This window comes from Stereum hirsutum, assembly GCF_000264905.1.
Source record: "Stereum hirsutum FP-91666 SS1 unplaced genomic scaffold STEHIscaffold_2, whole genome shotgun sequence".
Classification (NCBI taxonomy): Eukaryota; Fungi; Basidiomycota; class Agaricomycetes; order Russulales; family Stereaceae; genus Stereum; species Stereum hirsutum.
The window spans coordinates 940,653-963,482 of record NW_006763132.1 but is presented as its reverse complement, the minus strand read 5'-3'; the positions used below and the strand labels follow the sequence as shown (position 1 = coordinate 963,482).

Sequence of the window (22,830 nt, the reverse complement as noted above, 5' to 3'; positions counted from 1 at the left end):
ATTGTTTCCCGTAAAACTCAGAAGCTTTGCAATCGGAACTCAGAGCTCTATGGTGGCGGTACTCAGCGACGACCGCCTCAGTCACCACCATTTTATACTTAAAGCTTGAACTCGAAGCAAAAGATGCAGTCCCCGCAGTCGTTACTGTCTTTGCTCGACTTTCATCGCACCAGAGTCTATCAACGTTCCTTGTGCTGTGTCGACACACTCGATCTGAACTTGGAGATGCCGCCACAATACCTGGTTCAACAAGCGGCCTCTATCCTCGCTCTTCGAATTTTCACGCTCTTGTGCCATGCGGTGTACCATCCATCCGCGAGGGCATGTAAATTTTTATCTATGGTATGGGAGTGTCTTTAGACTTCATTTTGATTGAACGTGACCTTGTCTTCTTCTATCGACGATCTAAGGTTTATACATTCATCGACAGAAGTAAAGGTATCGGATAACGAAGGAGTGTTACCGGGGGCAACCTCGTTGCCATATAGGCACGGCAGAACCCTCGGCGAGGTGTCTGACGCAGAAGAGAGCACCACCGCATGGATTGTAATATCGCCATCGGTACAAAACTCCAGCATTTGTGTGACGCACGTTCGATGGGACATGCTGAGTCGACAGTCACCTGGGTGCAAGCAAGAGCTCCTTCCAGATAGTCGCATGTTCAAGAAGGTGAAGCTCTCATGTACTCGTGGGCCGTCGAGCTCACCGATAGGGGCCACTAGACTCCAATATCCAATTAACTACCCCACAAACTCACGACCGCGGTCTCATCGAGGTCGACACTTCAACAGTGCTCTCAATTTAGTCAAGACGAATTTCACGGCATTTTTCTGTGTCACTATCAGACCTCTGACTCAACTTTGACAACTTTGCGCAAAGGTAACACATCAATATGTCGACAGTCGAGAATCGATATACAACACGATACGGCATTCCATAACCCTCCCCAACTACACCTCTTCGCGTACTCTTACATTAGGGATATGGACGCTTGGACGATGCGTTCAGCACTTGCATTCGCCGGGCTTGCACGCGCAGCTGTAGTCGTCTCGCCATCAGCACCGCTGCATGAATCAGAAATAAATAGAGACAGAGAAAGGAGACATACGTAGTGCCGCAGTTGCAAGAGGAGGCACCGCAGTGCTGGTTGGCGAGGACCTCGGTGTTCTGTAAAACGGCGGAAACAAACGACCCAAACCGATGAGTTCTATGATCGACAGACAGGTGGGGAAGAAGGCAAAAGAAAACGGTCATGGGTTGAAGTCGACTTACGACGGACATGACGAAGGTAGGCTTGATGACTGGGTGGGTGTTTGGTTGGTTGTTGGTTGTTATGGCTGAAGTTGGGGAACTAGGAAGCTCTGGGGGTACCTCCTCGGTTCTGAGCCCTTTTATAGCCATGGCTCGCCGTTCTCGGCCATCCTCGATGTGTGCATGTTTGGCTGAGGAGCAACGGCACGCCGTGGCCATCGCTCCATGGCTCTACGTTCAGCACAAGACCAGACTCCGACATATGCAGCGATATCAGCTGCCCTGCTTTCTTTCTCCTTCTGTCGTCGAGCCTGCTTGGATCTCTGATGTTGAATCAGTCGAAGTAGTTGGTTTTGCTTCTACGCCATTCATTCAGACGTATCTTTACGCTCAGCCAAACGCGGTATGATATTGATGACCCCACAACTATATATAACATACTAGCTGCTAAACGGGAGTACACCCTAGGATCCGTCTTCCTCGATAATCAACTTTTTGACGGCTGTGGCGTTGCGCCGTTATTCCAGGGTATACGCAGTCTGTTCCTTGATCGCCCCTACATCCAGCCCTCTCGGCCCTGAGTTAGCTCAGTACTGCGACGCCACACTGAACGAACGCTCCGGCATAATGTATCATCACAGAAAAATATATTAGATGAAGGAAACGTGCGCTTTCCCCTGTCTCATTGTCGGAGAAGCAGGCAAGGCTTACAAAAGGAGAGTCACCGAAGGCATCCGCACATCTGCACTATTCGGTATGTTCTCCCAGCTTCACCGCGCAAGAGAGTTTGAACCATGGTTTCCGAAGTCTCCCCGGGCGCCTTCGTGAGCAGCATCAGGTCACTCTTCGTGTGAATCAATGCGACCGATTATCCGTAAGACAGGTGTGCGCCCTTATACACAGAGAGAGGGTATGGATGTACCGTACAAAGATGTTACGGTGAATGTGTCAGTGAGAATCGTGACAGCCGCAGGCCCTGTTAAAGATTCCATTATGAGGCAAACTGGACCATCGCATCGTAGGCTCGACAGTAGGCCGTTGAATGTGCCTGCGCTGACAGCACTAGCAGTCTAGAATGGGCAGCCATGACCAGTATATAGCAATTCATACAAAATTATGTTCATTAACTTGGTCGGCGCTGGATGATCGCATGGTGATTAATATTCGACAGCTGAAAACAGTAAGTGGACCCCTATCGAAGGCCTGTTCTCGAGCTGCGCTGTTATGGTATGCTTTGCCCCAGTGACACGAGCCACTCTACCTGACTTGGAGACAATCAGGACCAAGGCTAGGAGAGGGCCAGAATTCAGCGCTCAGCACACCAACGCATCCCATCGCTCTTTATGTAGCCAGGCGCAAAGAATATATGGGCGTCAAGCATACCCTCACGTGTCGCGGCGTCGAACGTCATGTCACAAGTTCACCATGCAAATCCGTCAGTTAGCGAACTAGTGCCACAGCATTACCAGGTAGCCAAGGCTGGCGCCACAGCCAGCTACGCGCCAGGATATTGTGGCAACGAGCACCGAGAGTATTTGCCGAACGATGACAGGAAAAAATAGATCGCCAGAAGGGCAGGGAAGGACTCTGTGCGTAGGATTTCGCAGTTATCGTGAACTTTTGCAAGTGCGTGACCCTGTGAGCCCGAGCGCGTCGTCACAGAATGTCGGCGCCTAGACAGGTGCTCGTCACGAACCAGCCTGGAGACAACAATGCGGTCGGTATATGATAATAGTGCGAACAAACAACACACCGTGCTCTAGTTACGAAAACGTTGGTATGCTGATAGTACAAGGTTGACGATAAGTAGACGGTCGTAGAGATTCGAAATAGCGTAGCAGGGAGAGGATGATATATAAAATCACCGCTGCTGGTGCTGAACTCGTCAGCACGGATGAAAGAGAAGAAGCAACGATGATGTTCGTCATCGAGACGTGGGGAGAGAGCAACGTAAAGCAAGGGGGTATAGTGCGCACAAGCTAAAGGGGAGCGGGTGGGTATGCAGCATGAAGGAAAAGTGGCCAGCAGCGGGGGAGAGCTGTAAGACGAGAAAAGCAAGATAGACACAGGGAGAAGGATGAGCGGGGAGATTGGGGCGAGGGAAAGGACAGTAGTCAGGGTCACTTCACGTGGTAAACCAGCAATGCGACATGGGGCAAGAAGCAACGCTCGACGTTGTGGTTGGAGTTGATGAGCGAAGGCGGTAGAAGGCGGGTCATGATCAGAAATTTGACCAGGAGACACACTCCTCCCTGGACGAGAAACCCGGACCGTTCATCTCGACCGTGACACCCAAACTGGAGCTTCGCATCGGCCGCTCCGTCTTGAGACCCTGAACCGGTTTGATGAAAACCCATGCCGGGATGGCTCCCATCTCGACCTGACCGGGACCGAGCATGCTATCTCTGCAAACGATGCACCAGCCGTCGTCGAAGGACTGCATGACGGAAACCTTCTCGCCAAGACTGATGACAAGCTCGTCGGGAAGCACGGGGTTAAAGAGCTGTCGGACTGCGCGTTTCTCGGCACCAGTGTTGGAAGAACCGGTACTGTAGATGGAGGAGGTGATGCGGGTGGCGGCGTTGAAGATCGAGCTGTGACGCGAAGCGCGTTTGGGTGAGGGAAGATGTTCGCCGACCCAGGAGATGGTTGATACGGGACGTGAGCCAGAGGAGCTGGATCGGCCGGGCGACGGAGGAGGGACAAGCCCGGCGTTCATGGCAAATGAAAAGGGGCGGGTAATGGTACCGTTGTCGACGTGGAATTTGATGATCTCGTCCTTGGTTGCATCAGGACGGACGATGGTCTTGTTGGGCATCACAATGGACCGCGTAAGCTGCGCTCTGGAGAAGCCATTCGTCTTGCTGCGAGCAAGACCACTATCCATGGTGTTTAGATTGCAGGATAATAAAACTCGGAAGTATTTTGAGACTTACCCCGGCGATGCGTCTACGATTTTCTCGTCCTCGCCCTCCTTCATGACACCTTTGACGTTGAGGAACGCGGTGTTCCTGTTGGAGGATGCTTTGTCCTGCGATCGCTTCCGGTAGAAACGGAGTGCAAGCCATGCAAAGAAACCGAGGAGGATAACACCGGCGACGGAAAAACCGATGATGACTGTCGTGTTGAGATTTCCTGCTGAGGTCTCCGTATCGCGACGAAGAAGAGATATGGTTGGGGCCATCGAAAAAGACGGTGCGATGACTCGTTCGAGGATGTTTCAGGGATTTCGTGACGTGTATGGGGGGTCGGAAAGGACAGATAGTCTAAAAGAGTGTCGTGGAGAGTGTGGCCTGGACGTGGTATGTAGATTTATACAGCTCTGTGCGGCTGCTGGCGGTGTGGAGGAAGCCTTCGAGCGGGGAGGAAGCTCAGAAAGCGGACCGACGAGCGGGAAATGGAAGGGGAGAGGAGCAAGAGTGCGTTGCCAGTAGCGTCGGACCATCGCGGTAGCACTACTACAATTGTTATTGCCTTTTCGGGCTCGCCTTGATGGGCGCTATTTCAAGTTCCTCAGAAGTGTCACCCCGCGCCGGCCGATCTCAGATTCGGTGACTCAATTAAATCGGACTTCCCTCGTCCAACGTGACGCTTTGATCAACTTCACCTTCGCAGAGTGTACTATTGCCCGTCCTCAAGAAAGAACATAGAGCAGCATAAACATAGAGAACATGGCTTCCGCCTTGCGAGAGTTATTTCAGGAGCCGATGAGAAGTCATTGTCTTGGCAACGCGCTCCGCTTGCTTGACGTGGACGTTCCGCAGATTGCAGTGTGGAGACTGCAGGGCCCCCGGTTTCAAAGCCTCCAGATATACACACATGATGGGGATAACTCCAATTACGCGTACATTGAGCGCGTCAAGCCACAGGAATTAGATTATACCATGATTATATCTGCAAAAGTAAGCTACAATAAAAGTAAGAATATCAGTCAATAGTCAAGCACGGCTGTCTTTCCTCGCAACATCACGGTGCGTATACATATCCTAGCCTCCCACCATCACCTCTCCTCTTCATCTGAATCCGACCCGAACTGCCGAATCAGATCATATAGGCCGAGGTCTCTCTCAATCTGTCGCAGGTAAAGATAGGTCATCAGCACACTCGTTTGACCATATACAGAATGAAACACACCTGTTTCTTCAACTCGTGTTCTGTGTCATCCCCCGTAGCGTCCGATGCTCTGAAAGCGATCTCTTCAAGAGACGCATTGGCGGTCTCGGGAACGACGTAGGTAGACCATAAGTACGCGCCAAAGCAAGCGCACGCGAAAACTCCGAATGTTCCTCTATACCAGTAGATAGAATTTGGGGCCGTGAGCGATGATCAACACCTGGGTGTTATAAAATGCATCACCACTTACGCGGGAGTCACTTCTAACAGTCCAGGTGTCACTAAGCCGATGAAGACTACGACGATACTCTATAAGCATGTGTAATACGTGCCAGCAGGGCATATGAAACGGCGCACAATTGTTCAACCAGACGGAGGCTGTGGAGAGCGCCACACCTCTTCCTCGCATAGATAGCGGGAATATTTCGCTAGGCAAGACCCATGCTACAGGTCCCAAGCTGAGACCATACGCAACAGTGAACACGTAGACAGACCTGAGGGCAAAGACATGAGGCTCAGAAAGACTGTGTGAAGGGAGATCAGACGTTCTTACCCGACGGCAACCCAAGCAGCCATTGCATGCTCGTTCCAATGTCCAGCCCAAAGATACACCTGCGACGAAACGTTGACATGAGAGGGCGTCATCTGAAACGGGTGAAGTTATGACCTCACCAATATGCTGATGGTGAGGTGAGCGGCACACGTCACCGCGCTTCCGTACCGTAACAACGGCTTTCTACCCAATCGATCAATATAGAGGATAGTGGGCAAGACGGCGATGAATTGCACGATGTTGATTCCACCAGACACGAGGAGGTTGATGTTCTCTCCATCGAATCCCAAGCTTCGCATCAACAGTGGGCCATAATAAATCAGAGCATTGATACCACTCCATTCTGCTCATCATATATCAACATTTTTTGGTAATGGGGTAAGATAATGTGAGGCTTACGCTGAAAGAAACCGACAGTGATCCCAACCATCGTCTGGCTTCTGTACCGACGGCTGAACAGCTTCGCCCATGCTAGCGCTTCGTTTCGTATCGAGCTCTTGCCAACGGCGCCTGTCGTTTGCTGGATAAGGGTCGCCTCAACCTGCATCTCCAGAAGCTCGATCTATTTCACCATAAATACGCCGTGATAATAACCGTAGGGCGATCCCGACGATGGCAAGATATCGCACCTGAAGGAGAGGATCTGTCTCAGCCTCTTCTAAAGTCCGTAGCCGCAGTTTCGCAAGGGAAGCTAGCGCCTCGTCTCGTTTGCCTTGATACACCAGCAGGCGAGGTGAGCTGGGTAAAGTGAATGCACCAAGTCCGAGAAGAACACCCGGGACGAGCTGAAGCCCTAAAGGCAAACGCCAAGATATCGCGCCTGGCACTGGAAAGAGGTGGATGCACTCAGCGCCTGGAAATACGGTTTGAGTGATAAGGCTCCTCACGATTACGGGTCCCGTACCCAGTCCAGAATCCAACCACACATCCTAGAACAATGGAGAACTGCTCCAAGGAGAGTAATGAGCCTCTGACTTCCGGAGTCGAAATCTATACCACGCAAGTTTCCACATCAATTTCTCGTAACGCGGACCAACCAAGGGCCTGTCACGCACCTCGCCAATAAACAACGGAGAAAGCATGCTACAGGTACACGTATTTTTCAATGTCATAAATAGAGAACACAGTGCTGCTCGACCTACCTCAAAGCACCAACACCGAGACCGCCTATTGCTCGCCCGACAACGAGCATGGTAAGTGACCCAGCCCAACACTGTATCGCTGAGCCCACACAAAAGATAACTGCACGCGGTCACCCTGAATATGTCGGCATCGTATAAGCAGAAGACATAGAGATGAACGTACGAGAAGCGACAGCTATGGATGTTCTCCTCGTGAACCTGTCCGCGAAAACCCCAGACCATAGTGCTCCGAAGAGACAACCCAGCTCGAGTACGGCGGCTAAAGCCGGGAAACAAGCGCTCAACAACGTCGAGAAATCGGGCTGCAGATATATCTATGTCTCGAACACTCACTCATAAGTCCCTCCTCCCAAGGTCCAATTCGCCACTTCTCCGTGAAGTCTTTCATGACCAAGATGTTGGCAATCACACCCTGGTCGTAACCAAAGGTAAGCCCTCCTATTGATGCAAACACAGCGCATTTGAGGGTATAGCTGTTGTGCAGAAGCCCCCGGAGACCTTGAGGTCCATATGCGTATGTGTAGCCTTCTCCGCCAGGGTGTATGGTCAGTTTGCCGCCATAGGGCGTTGAACAAGTGTGTTCGAATGTCGCAGTCTCCGCGTCAATGCCAGGCGTGGTGGGCGCGTCATCTGGCAAAGATGCACCATCAGCTAGTGGTACATATCCATGCTGTCTATTCGAAGCTATCTGTAGACGGTGGCGGCGGTTAAAGACTGCGCGTACGGAGGCGTAGTGAGGCGTACCATGTGCGGCGGTTTGACCTGGAGATATTGTCTACTATTGAGGAGTCTGAAGGAGCGAATTGAGACAGACTGTCACACTACAAAATAAGTAAAAGGCCAGGATGTATGATAAGTTTGGGCCGATAGCAGTGAAGGGTGAAAGCAAGATGAGTGTCCAAGTGAGCGCGGAGACCTAGCGGAGACCATGCACGGTGTGGCGCTGCTTCCGGCTCATGTGTTGTACCGATCCGGAACCGAACCCTTGTCCAGATTATGAATTGTTCGAGCGTTTGCTAGACTTCTACCCACTTCGAGACACCATGGATCGATCGATTTCGCCCTCTGCTTCAAGCAGCTCGAGCTCGAGCTCCAAACGGAGTCAAGGAAAACGGCGTGGAAGTACAGGGTTACGCGAAGTGAGCACCCTTTCGCTGCCGAAGTCCCGCGCGAGGCGCGCAAGTTCCTAAAAGTATCACGTCCTGGGATCCTGATTGAGTTGCAGCCATCGTTAGGTCATGGAAGCTCACACGGCGAACCGAACATAGGCATGGATCAAAGCGGGATTCAGACAGTACCCGTTGTGTCCCTGAACGCTGATATTCTCATCCTCATCGTCGAACATATAAGGGGACCCCAGTACGACGGATCCGATCTTCTCGTTCGCAGCACTTTAGCTGCGCTAGGAAGGACATGTAAAGCTATCTCAAAGACCGCATTGAACGCTCTATGGAGCTCCCTACGAGATTTCAGACCCATCCGTCATCTCTTGAAATGCGCCGCTGAGGGGTGTAGGCCACCTAAAAAAGTAAATTCCGCTCACTGTCGGGCGAACTTCGTTTTCGCTGACATGTCTCCTGCACATTAGCAAGCAGAAATCAAGACTACGCAGTGGAGACTGTTCGCAAAATACAGACATCGTGTCCGATCCATTGCCATTCGCGCTCGTCCCAGCACGAAATTCGATCTGTTCTTCCTCGCATTTCGCGGCCATACCCCTGTATTTCCCAACCTTGAGCGACTTTACTGGTCGATATCCGACATGAACGACATCATACTTCTTCGCGCATTTATCGCTCCTGGCCTTCACACACTATCCATCACATCCAGAATACCCATCCCAGACGTCTTTCCCATCGTCACGGACCTCGAATCGGACGAACTCTACGCTAACACCATGGGAGAAATCTGCGAGGTTGCCTCTGGACTGCGCAAACTTTCGCTCCATCAGTTCTGGCCCTTTAGTCATGACAGCAGCAGGCTTATGATGCAAGCAATATCGACCAACGCACAACAACTGGAAGAGCTCTGCGTCGACACCACGCTATTGGCGAGCCCATATACTCTCCATGACCTTTCATCTCTCCCACGCCTGCATACCTTGTCGATACGCGATTTCTGTTCGCTCAGCCACTACCCGCCGGTCGTTTTCTTCAAACCGGTCGAGGAAGGTTTCTCCTCGCTTCACACCCTTCGACTTGCCCTCCCAATTCGTTATGCCCATGATGTACTCCACGGTCTACCCCGTTGCTCTCTTACCACTGTATCCGTCGTTTCCAAGACTTTTGGCGGTTATGTCGATCTCGAGCAGTTCTCGCATAAATTTGGGGACACACTTTGGGACGTCCACCTCTGCGTGGACTGCCTCAATCCCGAAAACAAGACAAGTCTTTCCATGGACCATCTCGCACCGCTCACGTCCCTCAATCTCGCCCACCTCCACTTAAATTGCTCCCTCCTCATGAGCGACGACGTTTGCGCTCAACTAGCGCTCTCTCTGCCGCGCATAGAGACTCTGAGCCTCCGAACGAACCTACGAACATCAAGGACCGAGGACGCGGATAAAGTCACCACGCTCCAAGCACTTGTACCCTTCGCTCACCACTGTCGCAAACTCCGAGCGTTGACCATCGGGACTCAGGTCATATTCGAAGAATGGGGATACATCGAACTTCCTGCGGATTACTCGCCCTCGCCGCTAAAGGAACTGAATCTCAGTGTGAGGGCACCGCAGGACATGCTCATTGAAGGCGTGGCGTTCTTCATCATGCGTTTGTTCCCCAACTTGGAGTTGGTTGGCCCTGGCCCTGAGAATGGGAGCAGTGGCGATGTGAAAGGTTTGCTTGGACTGATCGCAAACGCAGTGGGTGTCTTTTAAACATCCCCCCCTTTCCGTCTTGTGTTATTTGTACCACTAGTTGCTCATGGACGGCATTTTTTTTTAGCAACATTGTCACGGAAAGAAGTGCGAAATTGTCAAGTTTTCAAGATGATTAGATGAATTTCGGATGTACTAGGACCTTTTGCTTGTAGCTGCTACGCTTAGATGGATGTATCCCTACTACACCTTGTATACCTCACAAATGTATTCGCCATACCTTCTTATCGAGTTGTCACGGGTCCTCAATGTGAAAAAAAGCACAGAAAATAAGGGACGCGGGGAGTACCCATACGACCTACCAAAGAGAACAGCAGGAAGTATATCATGATTCCGAATCTAACACTTCAACCAAACTTCAACAAGAACGAAACGAGCCGCGGACCGGGGAGTCGGGTACTTAGAGCAAGCGGAGTTCATGTAGGCGCGCGAAGGGATATCTCCAGTTTATCTCTTTCCGGCCCGCCACACTATGTCGCTAGCACCACACACGACCTCCAGTGGTACCGCAATCCCTCACTGTATCGCTCTATAACGTATTCTAACCTCTTCCGCAGGCTTCGTTCTCCCGTCAATTCACTCAGCCCCGCCATTTTTCACGTCAGTATCTCTCAAGTATACCCGCGCATCAGGCCCTTTACATACCTTGCATTGCTCAAAGACAGCAGCCGAATGAAACCACACAAGCCGTAGTAACAGATAACTGGACGCGCCTGATTCTCGCATACGCTCGTTATCGAAAACTGTTCGTTCTACGGGTCGAGGATGCGGAGACAACAGGTGGAGACTGGGATGAGGTTCTAAGGAATGAGAGAATCAATCGTGCGTCACATCCTCTCCCGATTCCATTTTGTCACGAATCTGACCTGCATCGCTTGCGAAACATGTAATGTCAGGGCGGCTGCTGCCTTCACACCTCTCATTCATTATAGCATCCATGGTCACTAAGAATCTTGCAGCTTACGAGCCACCGAAGCAAACGCGGTCGGTCATCCTTCATTGGCGACTCCCCGAAGAGTGGGCCGAGGTTCTACACGAATGGGTGCGTGCTCTTTATGATGTCTCACCAAGCCATGCCTAACTCGCCTGTATCCACATCCCGTGCGTAGGCAAGTGCCTCTGGCCACCTAAACACCATCCTCACATTCTATGAGATCACTGATCCCCCGGTCGAGTCGCCTCTCTCCGGTCTTCCGACTCCACTCCTTAGAAAGGCGATCGCTATTTTATCGAAGAGTGGAAGGGCACAAATTATCTCTATTTCGGACGGTGAAGGTGTGCGGTTTTTCTCAGGAGGCGGGAAATGAGTGGGCATGGAAATAGCATAGGATTATATCGGGGGCGATGTGCTAAGGATTCGACTTGTTGTAATACTTATATTGTCTGTATACTTCAACTGATCGCTACTGTGTACGATTTGGTTACCCAACGGAGATCTCACCTTTGGCATGGAGGTGTATCCGACTGTCCGACCTTTTGCCTCGTACCATGCACCACGACCATGTGCGTGATGCCTCCTGGGAGATATGCCTGGTACTAGAGAGTCTGCAAAGGATATTTCGTCAGGTAATCCTGGTCAACGAATACTGCGAAAACCGACAACCTGCGAGTAGTGGTGTGGCGAGCTTTACTGTGGCCCGCGATCTTGCCGAAAGCGGCATCTACGCGCCAAGCTGAAACCGTGACGTCTGGGAGAACTTGGAAGACCCCGTCCTCAGCGACCCAATCTCCGAAAGAGCTTTCTACAACCAGGCATCTCATCGCTACGGACTAGAGCTCAAAGAAAGAAAGTTGAACGCTGAACTGGTAGCATGTGCAAGGTATAGCTTGATGTACACCTTCTGGTCAGTATTGACGTGAAATCCTCCAATACGCGCCGTGTCTAACCTTTGTTCCACATGAATATCCCCGTCCTACATTTCCTCGGCGAACGTACCACAAACTTTGTATACGAATCATCCGCAGCAAACATCGCCTAATGTGGACTCTCCGGAACTCCGGGAATCATGAAAAATGTAAAAGAATACGGGACTTACAAAATCGAAGACGAACCTCCCCTTCAAAACTCGAAAGAGGTATGTGAACACATTTACAGTCATGGTCGGAACGCAACAGAGGGAGATGGCATAGCCGGAAAGAACTACTGGTTGGATGAATGGTGCGTGCATATATCACTCTACCGTACGCTCCCACCCAAGTGGAAGTTAGGGCGTCCGAACAATGACGATATCTGTTGGAGCAACGGTGCACATACGAGTCACTGCTCTGCTAAGCCTCTATTCCAGATGGCCAGTGGAATTTTATTGGTGATTATGGCTCAAATGAGCTTCGCTCGGGGACAATGAGGATCAGGTCGCCCAAATTTTCATCGATAATGAGCCCTCGCCAACAATAGTGTTTGCCAAAATCAAGTAACTTGCAAAGCCACAGCTTCCTCGAGCTTTGCATCATTATCAGCTTGCTCCACCGCCGTTGTATCAATGGGCAGAGCCACCTTGGCTAGAGGCATGATCGCCCTGTGCGGCCTGTGTCTCTGTGAAAGGCGCTGGCGGGTGTCCCTCAGAGGTAGAGGCTGGCCCGTAGTCGGCGGTCGTATTCACGTAGCCGAGCGCTACACCTCCGCCAGATGACGTGGCGGGTGAGGTGGTATGCGACCCCGAGGCATAGAACGATGTGGTGTGGAACCCGGTGACGGAGGATGCATCGACGGCGTTCGGTGCTGCCACAGCCCACGTATGTGTACTGAACGTTGGAGGCTCTGGAACGGCTGTGGACGCACCGCTGCCCAACCCTCCTGGCTGGTTGGCAAGGCTGGATTCTTCGGCGTCAAAGCTGTGAGTACTTACTGAGTATCGATGACCCATGCAGTAGCGCTTTCGTGACATGGACGTACACGTATTCCTGACCATTCGCGCCCGTCATAATCGGAGGAGGGTGGCGCAGGTTGGCGGCACGAACGATGGCGGGTGTGATAGTCGACCCCATGATGTCGGGTCGAATCGTCGGTCTGTGCAGACGGCCACGACGCAAGTCTTCCTCAGTGTAGTACGAGATGACATGGTATTCCATCTCTTCCAGGTTGATGGTGATAGTCTGGTTATATATGGCCGATGTTGACTGATTGTTAGCGCATTATAATTGAATAAGAGGAACACACCCACGCACCTTCTTAAACAGGCCATTCGGCCTTAGAGGCCCCAAACCCCCCTCCGTATTTTGACCCCGCTCCCCGAAAGATCGACCGCTCAAACCGCCAGAGATCGCAGTGGGAGTAGTCTGACTAGGATCGTGTGCCGGGGTGATCTCCCGATAGACCTATGTGTTCCAGTTCACGGATGGACGGCGATGATGGAGAGAAAATGGCGTACGAGAAAGTTCCTAAACACCCTACTCGCCGACCAGTTTATGCCATCTGTCCAACGCTGGATGTTGCTTTCCTCGACGCAGAAAATGAAGACAGCACCCGATCTAACTAATGTCCTCCGCTCCGAGTCGTTCATCCGGCGAGTCGCCCTGGGGACCACGCCGTTCCTCGAAGCGACTTTCAGGATACAAAAAGGAGAGGTTGTGGAACACTACTCACCTTGCTGCTATGACCATACGCATTGCATCTAGGGTTGTCTCGATGTATCCAACGGACGGACGTATAGTTGAGTCCATGTTCTGTCTTGGATCTTCCCGCGTAGCTGCCATGGGGCTGGAGTATGATAGCAGAGATGAGATGCGTGTGAGAGGCAGCCCTAAACCCAGCAGTGCTATCGCTCGCCATTAGACTTAAAAATGGAAAGTATCAGCGAATACTCCGGCTTCGTTGACACGTCTCCCCAAAGTCTTTGCCTGAAGTACTCCAACTCCGCTGGCCGTGAATATTTCGTCGCTTCAGTCCGTTCGGCCATGCAGGTTACTTTATCTACCCTCCCGTAGGAATCATCATTACCTGTATATCTTTGTGAGGCGTTCCCCTCGCTGGAGAGAGTATTGGTACGTCGCACATTGGCGGATAGAAAACGATACATTCTTACTTTTGTTTGACTTCGTTCCATCACGCATACCTTATACCTCAGCGTTTCACCACCGATGGTGCGCCGGCGCGACTGCCGGCTGACGCTTCCCCACTCCATCGGGTTCCATGAGGTCCAGCGGCTCTCATTGGTCCTCTTCTAGCCAATTCGAGTTATGCTGTAGCGTCCTACTTACGATATTCATGGTGAAGCAGACTTTCTGCGGGACTTGGGCGTTTCCATCCAACGAATGCCCGAGTTTGTGAATAATGGTCAATCCCGTGGTGTCATTCCACGACAAACATAGCCTTGGGTCTTCTCCTTAGGGACTGTGTCTCAATATCTCGTATTTACATATGGCGTCGAGATTCCACAGGGGCACAAGATATCTCATACTCAAATTTCACACTTCTGTAACGCCTAGATCCTCTTAGGTACTGTATTATACCCTAGCCAGCCGTTGCAATTTTGGAAGATGTTGTGTTCTTTGTCTGCACCCTCATGGTGACTGCGGGACTTGACCTTCTACGGTTATAGCAAGCTTCATATAGTCAACGTCTTCGGGCCAAGGTGTGGAGGCCAGAGGACAACGCAACTTAGGTAAATCCTAACACGGCCAACATACCCTCTCTAGTACTAGCACGGCGCACATGGGTTGATGCCGGAAGTCCACGGTGTGCTTCGTCGTCCAACGTCCCTGAGATGCTCCGTCGCTTCGATTATTTGGTACCGAACTTCCGTCCTGGGGCCATTCGATACTTACTTCTATAGCTGTATTCGGCCACAGCGATGTCTAGTCACCGTAACATCCATTGCTAGATATGTAACAATGTTAGTGCTCCGACAGGCTCCAACAACAAAAAAGTGGCCTGACTATTAGAACGTTGGTGCCACAGCATCTAACTAAACCGGCAATTTGGCGCGACAATGACGGCTTCCGTTTGTGCTCGCTAACAGCCGAGGCCTATCCGCCTTCATTCCTCCCTCCGACGTCGTCACACACGACGCCAGGATACCCCAGGCCATGTCCGGCATTAATCTTAATTCATGGAGCGAGAATGCGACTCGCCTCCAGATGCGCCTCCAAGAAACACTTTCTGAACATACCAAAGACTTTGCGCTCACACGCGCAAGCAGCGCCACCTACTTCGATGCCGGCGAAGACAAAGTGAAGAACATCGGACGCCAACTTGACTCCAATAGTGATCGCGAGAAACTGGATGCTATGAAACGTCTTATCGCAGTCCGCCCACTTCTTTCGAGTCCTTACATTGTTTATGTCATTGATATGTGTTTTGACAGATGATCTCCAAAGGACGAGACGTTTCCGAGTTCTTTGCGCAAGTGGTGAAGAATGTCGCGGTACCAAATCTCGAAGTCCGTAAACTGGTCTATATCTACCTTTCGCGCTATGCAGACGCCGAACCAGACCTTGCGCTACTTTCCATCAATACCTTCCAACGGGATCTCGCAGATAGTTCGCCACTGATCCGTGCCATGGCTCTTCGCGTGCTCTCTGGAATCCGAGTTCCAAGTATTGGAAGTATTGTGGTTCTGGCGATCAAGAAATGTTCTGCAGATGTCAGTCCGTATGTGAGGAAGGCGTCGGCACTAGCAATTCCTAAATGTTATTCGTGCGTCATACAATCCTGCTCTCAACATTAGCTGTAACTGACTGGAGAAGGGTCTTCTGCACAGACTCGACAACTCACACCTCTCTTCCCTGCTCCCAATACTTTCCACGCTCCTTCGCGACCGCTCGCCACTCTCCATAGGAAGTACCGCTGCTGCCTTCGAGACAATCTGCCCGACCCGTTTAGACCTGGTACATCCACACTATCGCCGCCTATGCCGTCTTCTGGTGGATGTAGACGAATGGGGGCAGATTGAATTGTTGGACTTATTGACAAGATACGCGCGAACGATGTTGCCACGACCTGGAATGATAGATGGAAGAGAGGAGGTAGATAAGGACCTCCAATTGCTCCTGGTGGCGGTAGAGCCGCTATTCCAGTCGAGGAACCCAGCGGTACGTATTCTTGGCCTTCTGTATCTTTGACTGGTTTGCGAGCGAAAGCGGTTATTAATCATATTGCCATGGCAGGTTGTGCTCGCTGTCTGCAGGACCTTCTTTTACTTGTCCCTCCCTTCTCAACATACAAAAATTGTGCGACCCCTTCTCCGTCTCTTAGACGTATCGCCACAAGTAGAACGCATCGTGTTGTCATACATCCTTTTGATTGCACATGCTTCGCCAGTACGTTGTTCCTCCTTACTTTCGGTAATTTCTACACTCATGCGTTGAGACAGGACCTATTCTCCCCATACTATACTCACTTCCTCGTCCGAGCCGACGACAGTAAACAAGTGAAGGCGGAGAAGATACAGCTTTTGAGAATGTTCACCAACCTGGACAATTATCAGGCCCTTTTGAGAGACTTCATCGTGGGTTTCTCCCTTCATAGTTACATGCGTCCACGCTCACACAGGTGTTACCTATGCTTATTAGGATTACGCAGACGACGTGGATGATGAGCTTGTGTCTGGATCAATACGCGCAATTGGCCAAACAGCACGACTAATCCCTGAGTCAGCACAACAGTGTCTTAACGCGCTAATGACGTTCATCAAAAGTCGACACGGTAAGACCTTTATCTTAACGCTATTAACGATCCCATTTCTATTGACCTGGTCTTGCTCACGAGCCTCTTTACCTCAGATGTGGTCGTGGCAAATGCTATTCTTGTGTTGAAGTCTCTCGTGCAGACTCAACTTCATACCGTACCTTCATATTCTTCGTCATCATCGACACCTTACACGATCATCGAACGTCTCGCATACAAAGTTGACGAAATCCGTCACCCTCAAGCCAGAGCTTGTTTATTATGGTTGGTAGGGCAATATGCTGCAGCGGATGAAGGGGAGACGACCGTAGTAGAGGGCATCAAAGACTGGGCTCCAGATGTCCTTCGAAAGGTGGCGAAGTCCTTCCGCGAGGAAGTATGTCCACTGATCACCTCCTCCCGGGGCTGGAATACTCATTTTGGCTGGTACCATGTTGTTTCAGACGCCCACCGTCAAAATTCAAGCAACTACCCTCGCTTCTAAACTCCTTGTACTCTGTCCAGCAAACAAGACACTCATCATGCTCTCTCACTATGTCTTTACCCTCGCTCGCTACGACAGAAATTACGACGTACGAGATCGTGCAAGAATGTTAAGCGGACTTCTTGCCGGAGTCGTTCCCTCTTTGCAGAACCCCAATACCACTACCTCATCCACTGTGGCGCCATCGAGGTGGGATCAGGGCGAGGATGTCGATATAAATCCAACTGAGAATGGGGCCACGGTGGGTGGGGTGGTATTGCGGAGAGAGCAAGTTAGAGTCATTCTGTTCGAAGGCAAAATGGGTGTCGTCGAGAAAGATGACTACATCGGTCAGTGTCTCTTCCTTCGAGGAGCAGTGTCATCTCTAATTCCGCTTTGTACGGTTCAATTCAACGTGATCGTACCAACAGACGACGATCGCACCGTCCTCGGAACTCTCACCCGAATCACCGGCCGCGAAATGCGAGGCGAACGAATGTTACCCGACTGGATTGAACAAGGCGTCGATTCTTCGCTTCGCGATTCTCCAGATGAGGTCATCGCCGTGCAGCCAGCCACTCCCAGCGCATTCGGAAATTATGCGTCTCCTAACTCTACTAATTCGAGAGGCATGGCCGGGTTTGGTGGCGGTAACATCGGCGGAGGTCGAGGAGGCGGGGGGCCGGTTATTCTCACACCTACGAGTCCGTCACCTGTAGTGAGTGGTGGTGGAGATGGCGATGGGAAGAAGAAGGGGGCATGGCAGGATTTGGAATCGTTCTATGCGGAAGAGGGACGAGAGGACGAAGAAAGCGAGGAGGAGAGTGAAGAGGAAAGTGAAGAAGAGGACGACGACGACGACGACAAGGACGATGAGGAGGACGAAGAAAGTGTGAATGAAGGAGATGAAAACGCCCACACCGAGCAAGATGCGAAACGCGATGGCTCGGAAAGTAGCCATGATGAAGAGGAGGGGTCAGAGGACAATGAAAGAGATGGGTTAATGGAGCATTCATGATCGACCGAAAACAACGGGATTTAGGAGCGATGAACTGTATACCAAATACCTTTGTTGTATCTGTAGCAATATTGTGACTACGTGGATGGGTGCTGGGCCATTCCCGTGATAGCGTGCAAGGCAATGGGCTAGAAAGACATTTATATACACCCAGAGGCAATACAGGCAGCACAAGGACAGGACAGCAACAGTAAATGAGACAATAGACACAATAAGAACGAGTGCTCATCAGCGTAGAAGACAAGCTCGTCGGTCTACTACACTTCAGCCCCTTCAGGAAGCTGATAATACAAGGGCTGGAAGAAGAAGTGGAAACATATAAGTTTTAAGAAGAATTTGTTAGCGAAGTTGTCATACTCACCGTGTTGAATACATGGTAGAAGTGACCTCTTACACCTCCCTCGCGGTTGTTACCATAATACTCCATTGGGAACCACTACATCACATACGTCAGGGTAAAGGGACAAGTGATTTGAGAAGATAGACGCACATGCTCCTTAGGCAAGTCCTCCTTCCAAGACCGCAAATACCTTGCTTCATGTGTATCGTTCGTCACAGGCTTTCCATACCTTGGTACCACGAACTGCCCAATCTGAAGCTCGGTGTCGGTGATCGTACTACGCGAGACACGAGCGTACGCCGTCCGGTAGAGACCTCGGTACATGATATACTCGCACCTAAGCCGACGCATGTATCTCAGGTAAAGTCATCCGGGCCTCCAGGTGAATCACACTCACCATCGGTCGCTGTCTTCCCCGTCAATGTCGTGAACAAGCCCGTCCTGGGTCATAATGAGATACGGTGCCGGTCTCGCAGCCTTCGGTTTCGTGACTACGTAGCCCAGGAAAATGACTGGATCCGGATGGGATGCAGCCATAATTCGAGCGAGTTCCGTCGCCTGGAGCTCCCGGTCCAGTGGTGTTTCCTCTGTTTGACGTCATCCAACGACGCCACAATGGCCCACCACGCAAAGCTCAGTAACTTTGTTTCAAGACATGGATAAGGGAGGCCGGTACGTACCTTGGCCATTGTGCGCAACGACGACAGTAACGTTCACACCGTAGATATCCAAAATAGCTTCGATGGCGGGTGCGAGCTCTCCATACGGCGAGGGAAGTAGATGATGCGTTGATTTCAAGATGGGGAACTGGGTATCGATGTCAGTCCGTTGGTACAAAGCTAAGGGAAGTGTGAAAGGCGAAGGCGAAAAAAGCCGCAACTAACTTTTGAAAACAGTGCTGCGCCCCATGTATGCTGATTAGGACCGGGTCCAATATCCACGTACTGTACACGGTCGACAAACACAACAATCAGCATGATCCGACCAAACGAAGTACCCTTATCAGTACTCACATATCCCAACTCCTGCGAAATGACTCTCGTCCTATCGAGCAATCCACATTTTCAGAATTCCCGGCCATATAAAATGCACCAAAACCAGCTAAATCAGAACTCACAGATCCCGATTCCCAAACACAGGCCTGTACAAATCCGTCTCCAACAACCCAAACACATCCAGCTCCATATCTTTCACGAGATCCCTTATCCTCCTCTGACTATCCCTGCCTGCATCGTCGATTCCGAAATGAACTGTCCAAATGCCTGCGTTCAGGAGTCTGCCACGCGCGTGTGCGGCGGAGGGCGCGGGAGGAGGTGAAGGCGGACGAATGAGCGGTGAGAGGAGGGCTATGAGGGGAATTATGGTCAGGAGGGAAAAGGTGTGGGTGCGGAAGGAGCTAGGGAGCGATGACGCTAATCTTGGGAGGCGAGAATGAGTGATAGAGCCGGGCTGGAATGCAGATCGCCATTGGAAGGCTGGTGCCAGGAGTAAGATCTGGGTGGCTAGCACGCTAGAGATCAAACATCGTCAGTCAGAACAGTCCAGCAAAGTAACGAAAATCCATGAGAAGGTACAAATAAGGAGGACTCACTAATCTGTATGCTCCCTGAATGGTCCTGCCCCTGGCACGAACGCATACGCGACCGTAAAGGTTCCTGTGAACAAGAACACAATCCAGACTGCCCACGCCGTCGTCAACACCCTTCCGACTCTCTCCCCCCTAACACCATCTTTCCCTCTCGTCGCAACCGCCACATTCTTCAAAACGTGGGGCGTTATGGATGTCAGGAACACGGTGTGAACCAGTGCGCCGCTGTATCCGAGCCAGTCCTTGTACGCGTACAGGACGTAAGAGCTAGCCGCTCCTATGGCATACCAGACTGGATGCTGCAGAAAATCGGTAGCCGATGTCGAATTATCTGTCGAGGGCAAGGCAAAAATGGCGATGATAACGCCCAGGGATTGTGCAATGAGAGTCAGTGGCGCGTGGGCGTGTGGCGAGGGGCCAGACAGCGGATATCCCGTCCAACTCCAGGCGATTAGGCTGCTCGCATCTGACAGTCTTTCGTGAAGAGAATAAAGTAGTGCACCCAATGCGAGAGAGGATGAAAGCCATGGTGTAGATGACGGCGTGAAGGTGGCTGGGACCGGTGTTTCCGATGAGGACTTGGACGGTGTGGCGCTGCCTTGTCCGTCGATTTCGTCGAAAGCCGAGAGTCTGGGTGGTGAGGGAGACGTGGATGGTCGTGTGATAAGCTCTAAGATTGCGAGGAATGAGAGTCCGAGTATAGGGATATGGTATCCGCCCGATTTCTCGTCTACGATAGGCCAAGCTATATGACGAACTAATTCAGTATATATTACATCTGAAATGAGGAAATATACGTACCAGGGTTATTGCTGTGATTGAGATGCTTGGACAGCGACGACACCATAAGCCCAAATATGAACACTAGAATCGAGGAGGTAAGTACAAGCTACAGCAACGCGGTACACGAAAACCTCACCGATACCGTGATACGCCCTCCCTTCCTCCCACTCAGCGCCCCACCTTATCAAGCCTGCCATGACACCGACAACTACTCCGCCTAGCCTAGTCCAAACACTCTCGGCTTTCCAGAGCCCAATCCCAGCTACCGCGCCCACGGCCGAAAGAATCGCTCGTCCGTATCTTGAACGTGAAAAGGAGAGTATGTGAGGGGACGCAAGGAGAAGTGGCGAGAGTGTTGCGAGGCTAGAGAATTCGGGACCTGCGAGGGCAAGTTTCCAGACGGAGAAATAGAATAGCGTGGTCGGAAGGGCTGTCAGGAGCGTCCAGGTTTGGTACGCTGTTGACGTATGTCGGTAAAGCGAAGTATCAGTGTGCTGGTTCTGCCTGTTTGTTGAGCCAACTACGAAATAGAGCATACCAAAGTACACGTCAACCAAGAAGCTGAGAGTAGGACGTGATGTTGACAGGATTGACGAGTTGGCGGTCATGCCCACTTGTCCATTGTTGGTGATGCCTGGCTTGGTGGAGTTACCGTTCAGCGACTTGGCCGGTGCCACATCACTTGGCGCGGTAGTGACCGATTTCTTTCTGCTGATAAATTCACGGCGAAAAAGGCCCATGAATCAGAGATATATTTACGCCAGACGATGAAGACGATTGTACATTTCGTTGTCCACTCTCTCGGCTGAACCGCTCTGTGGCAACGCGATGGTTACCTGTCAATGACCGTCAGTACTGTAAAGCAAAGATGCGAAGACCACATATGAACGTACCTCCACACCACTCTCGCGGAACTCGAGTTCTGTCGTGGCGTCGAAGAGGACATCAAGGAGTATGAGGGACCATTCAAAGAAACTGTAATGTGTATACGCTGAATAATAATGGACCGGTCAGTCCGATGTTGGCCAAGGAGAAGGTAGCCATAGGAGAGTACCTCCAGGGATTCGATGGACTTTATGCTGTACGAAGAAATAAATCATAGGCACGAGAGCCGCCCAGAATCTGTTTCGGCTCTCCTAGTTATTTAATGTGGCGCTAGGGCTGGAATGGACGCTGGGCCACTTACGCTGCTGCGATAGCCGTTCTTCTCAGGAGGAAGACCATGTAAGTCATACTGCTATCTGCTTGGATAGATGCATTCTCTCGGTGTCTCACCTTCGCCTCCTAGTCTTTATGCCAGCAGCTTTGATACCTCCGTACATCCAGGGGATGTTGCAGACGATGTATAGGATCATAAGAACGTCGTGTACGTCATGGTCATCGCTCGAAGTGATGTAGACCCATCCACCACAGCTCAATGTGCGTATGATACCGGTCGCAAGTATGAACGCTGGTAGTGAGGAAGAGGGGGCCTTTGCATGGTTCAGGAAGTAACTGAAGAGGATCACAGCAAAACGAGGGCCTAGAAGTAAGTCAGAAGTGTGAACCCGAACGACTCTAACCCGAGACCTACCACTGGTCAAAGCAATAAGGATCTGAAATATATTTCTCTCAGGATACCAATCTCCAATTCTAAACCAATTCACATGTCGAATAATCAGACACGCGTCATATTCGATGTAGAAGAGGAACGCACGTCGCAGACACGCTCGGAAACCACTCTTGAGGCCATCCAGCTACTCCGTTCTTCACTATCTTCTTATAATGCAGAGCACACCCTACGAGCAATGCCGTGCCGAATGCTCCGAACGAGAGGATGGTGTGGATACGCGCGACCGTGGAGGCGCGCAAGATGTACGTCGCTGAATAACCAACAGGTTTATCTACGGTCATTGTTGTTGTCGTCGTCCGTGTCGAACATGTAGTATAAGCGCCGCCTGCCTTGAGCTGCAGGGCGAAACCGGTCTGCGTTTGATCGCAGTTCAAGCATGTCGGCGTTCTATGGGGTCATCGTCGTCGCGTCCCGGTCGCGTTAGCGCCGCTCACAAAACCCCTGTGACGTGATCCTCGGCAATG

The 22,830-nt window shown here is 51.3% G+C and overlaps 8 protein-coding genes across 8 annotated transcripts; 3 read left to right on the top strand and 5 right to left on the bottom strand.

The window, feature by feature from the left end:
- Positions 1 to 970: 970 nt before the first annotated feature.
- Positions 971 to 1,401, bottom strand: STEHIDRAFT_165323 (uncharacterized protein; the record flags this gene model as incomplete). Its single annotated transcript, XM_007299668.1, has 3 exons — positions 971 to 1,064; positions 1,109 to 1,167; positions 1,273 to 1,401. The coding sequence occupies 3 exons, from the start codon at positions 1,399 to 1,401 to the stop codon at positions 971 to 973; spliced, it is 282 nt and encodes a 93-aa protein (XP_007299730.1).
- A 2,071-nt stretch (positions 1,402 to 3,472) lies between these two features.
- Positions 3,473 to 4,435, bottom strand: STEHIDRAFT_48418 (uncharacterized protein; the record flags this gene model as incomplete). The annotated part of the gene is made up of 2 exons (XM_007299192.1): positions 3,473 to 4,115; positions 4,188 to 4,435. The coding sequence occupies 2 exons, from the start codon at positions 4,433 to 4,435 to the stop codon at positions 3,473 to 3,475; spliced, it is 891 nt and encodes a 296-aa protein (XP_007299254.1).
- Positions 4,436 to 5,078: 643 nt separating this feature from the next.
- Positions 5,079 to 7,922, bottom strand: STEHIDRAFT_72465 (uncharacterized protein). Its single transcript, XM_007299369.1, has 14 exons — positions 7,804 to 7,922; positions 7,393 to 7,747; positions 7,223 to 7,318; positions 7,060 to 7,159; positions 6,973 to 7,000; positions 6,805 to 6,907; positions 6,547 to 6,743; positions 6,317 to 6,479; positions 6,037 to 6,260; positions 5,918 to 5,976; positions 5,722 to 5,858; positions 5,615 to 5,660; positions 5,386 to 5,539; positions 5,079 to 5,323 (listed from the first exon to the last, which is right to left on the bottom strand). Exons 1-14 carry the CDS (start codon positions 7,804 to 7,806, stop codon positions 5,252 to 5,254), a joined length of 1,737 nt encoding a protein of 578 aa, XP_007299431.1. The 5' UTR covers positions 7,807 to 7,922; the 3' UTR covers positions 5,079 to 5,251.
- A 367-nt stretch (positions 7,923 to 8,289) lies between these two features.
- On the top strand, positions 8,290 to 9,937 carry STEHIDRAFT_165320 (uncharacterized protein; the record flags this gene model as incomplete). The annotated part of the gene is made up of 2 exons (XM_007299667.1): positions 8,290 to 8,587; positions 8,648 to 9,937. Exons 1-2 carry the CDS (start codon positions 8,330 to 8,332, stop codon positions 9,935 to 9,937), a joined length of 1,548 nt encoding a protein of 515 aa, XP_007299729.1. The 5' UTR covers positions 8,290 to 8,329.
- A 472-nt stretch (positions 9,938 to 10,409) lies between these two features.
- STEHIDRAFT_144361 (ESCRT-II complex vps25 subunit) lies at positions 10,410 to 11,286 on the top strand (the record flags this gene model as incomplete). The annotated part of the gene is made up of 5 exons (XM_007299666.1): positions 10,410 to 10,458; positions 10,495 to 10,537; positions 10,599 to 10,759; positions 10,834 to 10,979; positions 11,047 to 11,286. The coding sequence occupies 5 exons, from the start codon at positions 10,410 to 10,412 to the stop codon at positions 11,242 to 11,244; spliced, it is 597 nt and encodes a 198-aa protein (XP_007299728.1). The 3' UTR covers positions 11,245 to 11,286.
- A 1,477-nt stretch (positions 11,287 to 12,763) lies between these two features.
- On the bottom strand, positions 12,764 to 13,506 carry STEHIDRAFT_48315 (uncharacterized protein; the record flags this gene model as incomplete). The annotated part of the gene is made up of 3 exons (XM_007299178.1): positions 12,764 to 13,054; positions 13,103 to 13,252; positions 13,306 to 13,506. Coding segments are annotated over 3 exons (642 nt in total), but the record flags the coding sequence as incomplete, so codon positions are not given.
- Positions 13,507 to 14,929: 1,423 nt separating this feature from the next.
- On the top strand, positions 14,930 to 18,056 carry STEHIDRAFT_118066 (uncharacterized protein). Its single transcript, XM_007299665.1, has 9 exons — positions 14,930 to 15,181; positions 15,241 to 15,572; positions 15,637 to 15,967; positions 16,043 to 16,195; positions 16,249 to 16,383; positions 16,448 to 16,580; positions 16,658 to 16,938; positions 17,006 to 17,375; positions 17,457 to 18,056. Exons 1-9 carry the CDS (start codon positions 14,963 to 14,965, stop codon positions 18,041 to 18,043), a joined length of 2,541 nt encoding a protein of 846 aa, XP_007299727.1. The 5' UTR covers positions 14,930 to 14,962; the 3' UTR covers positions 18,044 to 18,056.
- Positions 18,057 to 18,158: 102 nt separating this feature from the next.
- Positions 18,159 to 22,763, bottom strand: STEHIDRAFT_90688 (uncharacterized protein). The gene is made up of 19 exons (XM_007299549.1): positions 22,451 to 22,763; positions 22,328 to 22,386; positions 22,030 to 22,276; positions 21,941 to 21,958; positions 21,809 to 21,876; positions 21,648 to 21,745; positions 21,538 to 21,590; positions 21,293 to 21,465; positions 20,891 to 21,211; positions 20,773 to 20,835; positions 19,975 to 20,716; positions 19,501 to 19,893; positions 19,397 to 19,427; positions 19,268 to 19,327; positions 19,064 to 19,190; positions 18,781 to 18,970; positions 18,534 to 18,720; positions 18,405 to 18,479; positions 18,159 to 18,339 (listed from the first exon to the last, which is right to left on the bottom strand). The coding sequence occupies exons 1-19, from the start codon at positions 22,645 to 22,647 to the stop codon at positions 18,301 to 18,303; spliced, it is 3,141 nt and encodes a 1,046-aa protein (XP_007299611.1). The 5' UTR covers positions 22,648 to 22,763; the 3' UTR covers positions 18,159 to 18,300.
- Between the last annotated feature and the right edge of the window lie 67 nt (positions 22,764 to 22,830).

Bases quoted from the DNA above. Each gene is read 5' to 3' on its own strand.
- STEHIDRAFT_90688 (XM_007299549.1), bottom strand. From the start codon at position 22,647: ATGACCGTAGATAAACCTGTTGGTTATTCAGCGACGTACATCTTGCGC. The intron at 22,277-22,327 runs GTAGGTCTCGGG...ACTTACTTCTAG, and splicing joins CCTTATTGCTTTGACCAGTG to GCCCTCGTTTTGCTGTGATC. The intron at 21,212-21,292 runs GTATGCTCTATT...ATACGTCAACAG, and splicing joins CTTGGTTGACGTGTACTTTG to CGTACCAAACCTGGACGCTC.
- STEHIDRAFT_118066 (XM_007299665.1), top strand. From the start codon at position 14,963: ATGTCCGGCATTAATCTTAATTCATGGAGCGAGAATGCGACTCGCCTC. The intron at 15,182-15,240 runs GTCCGCCCACTT...GTGTTTTGACAG, and splicing joins CTATGAAACGTCTTATCGCA to ATGATCTCCAAAGGACGAGA. The intron at 16,196-16,248 runs GTACGTTGTTCC...GCGTTGAGACAG, and splicing joins TGATTGCACATGCTTCGCCA to GACCTATTCTCCCCATACTA.
- STEHIDRAFT_72465 (XM_007299369.1), bottom strand. The intron at 7,319-7,392 runs GTGAGTGTTCGA...TCCCGGCTTTAG, and splicing joins TTGGGAGGAGGGACTTATGA to CCGCCGTACTCGAGCTGGGT. The intron at 5,977-6,036 runs GTGAGGTCATAA...GTTTCGTCGCAG, and splicing joins ACCTCACCATCAGCATATTG to GTGTATCTTTGGGCTGGACA.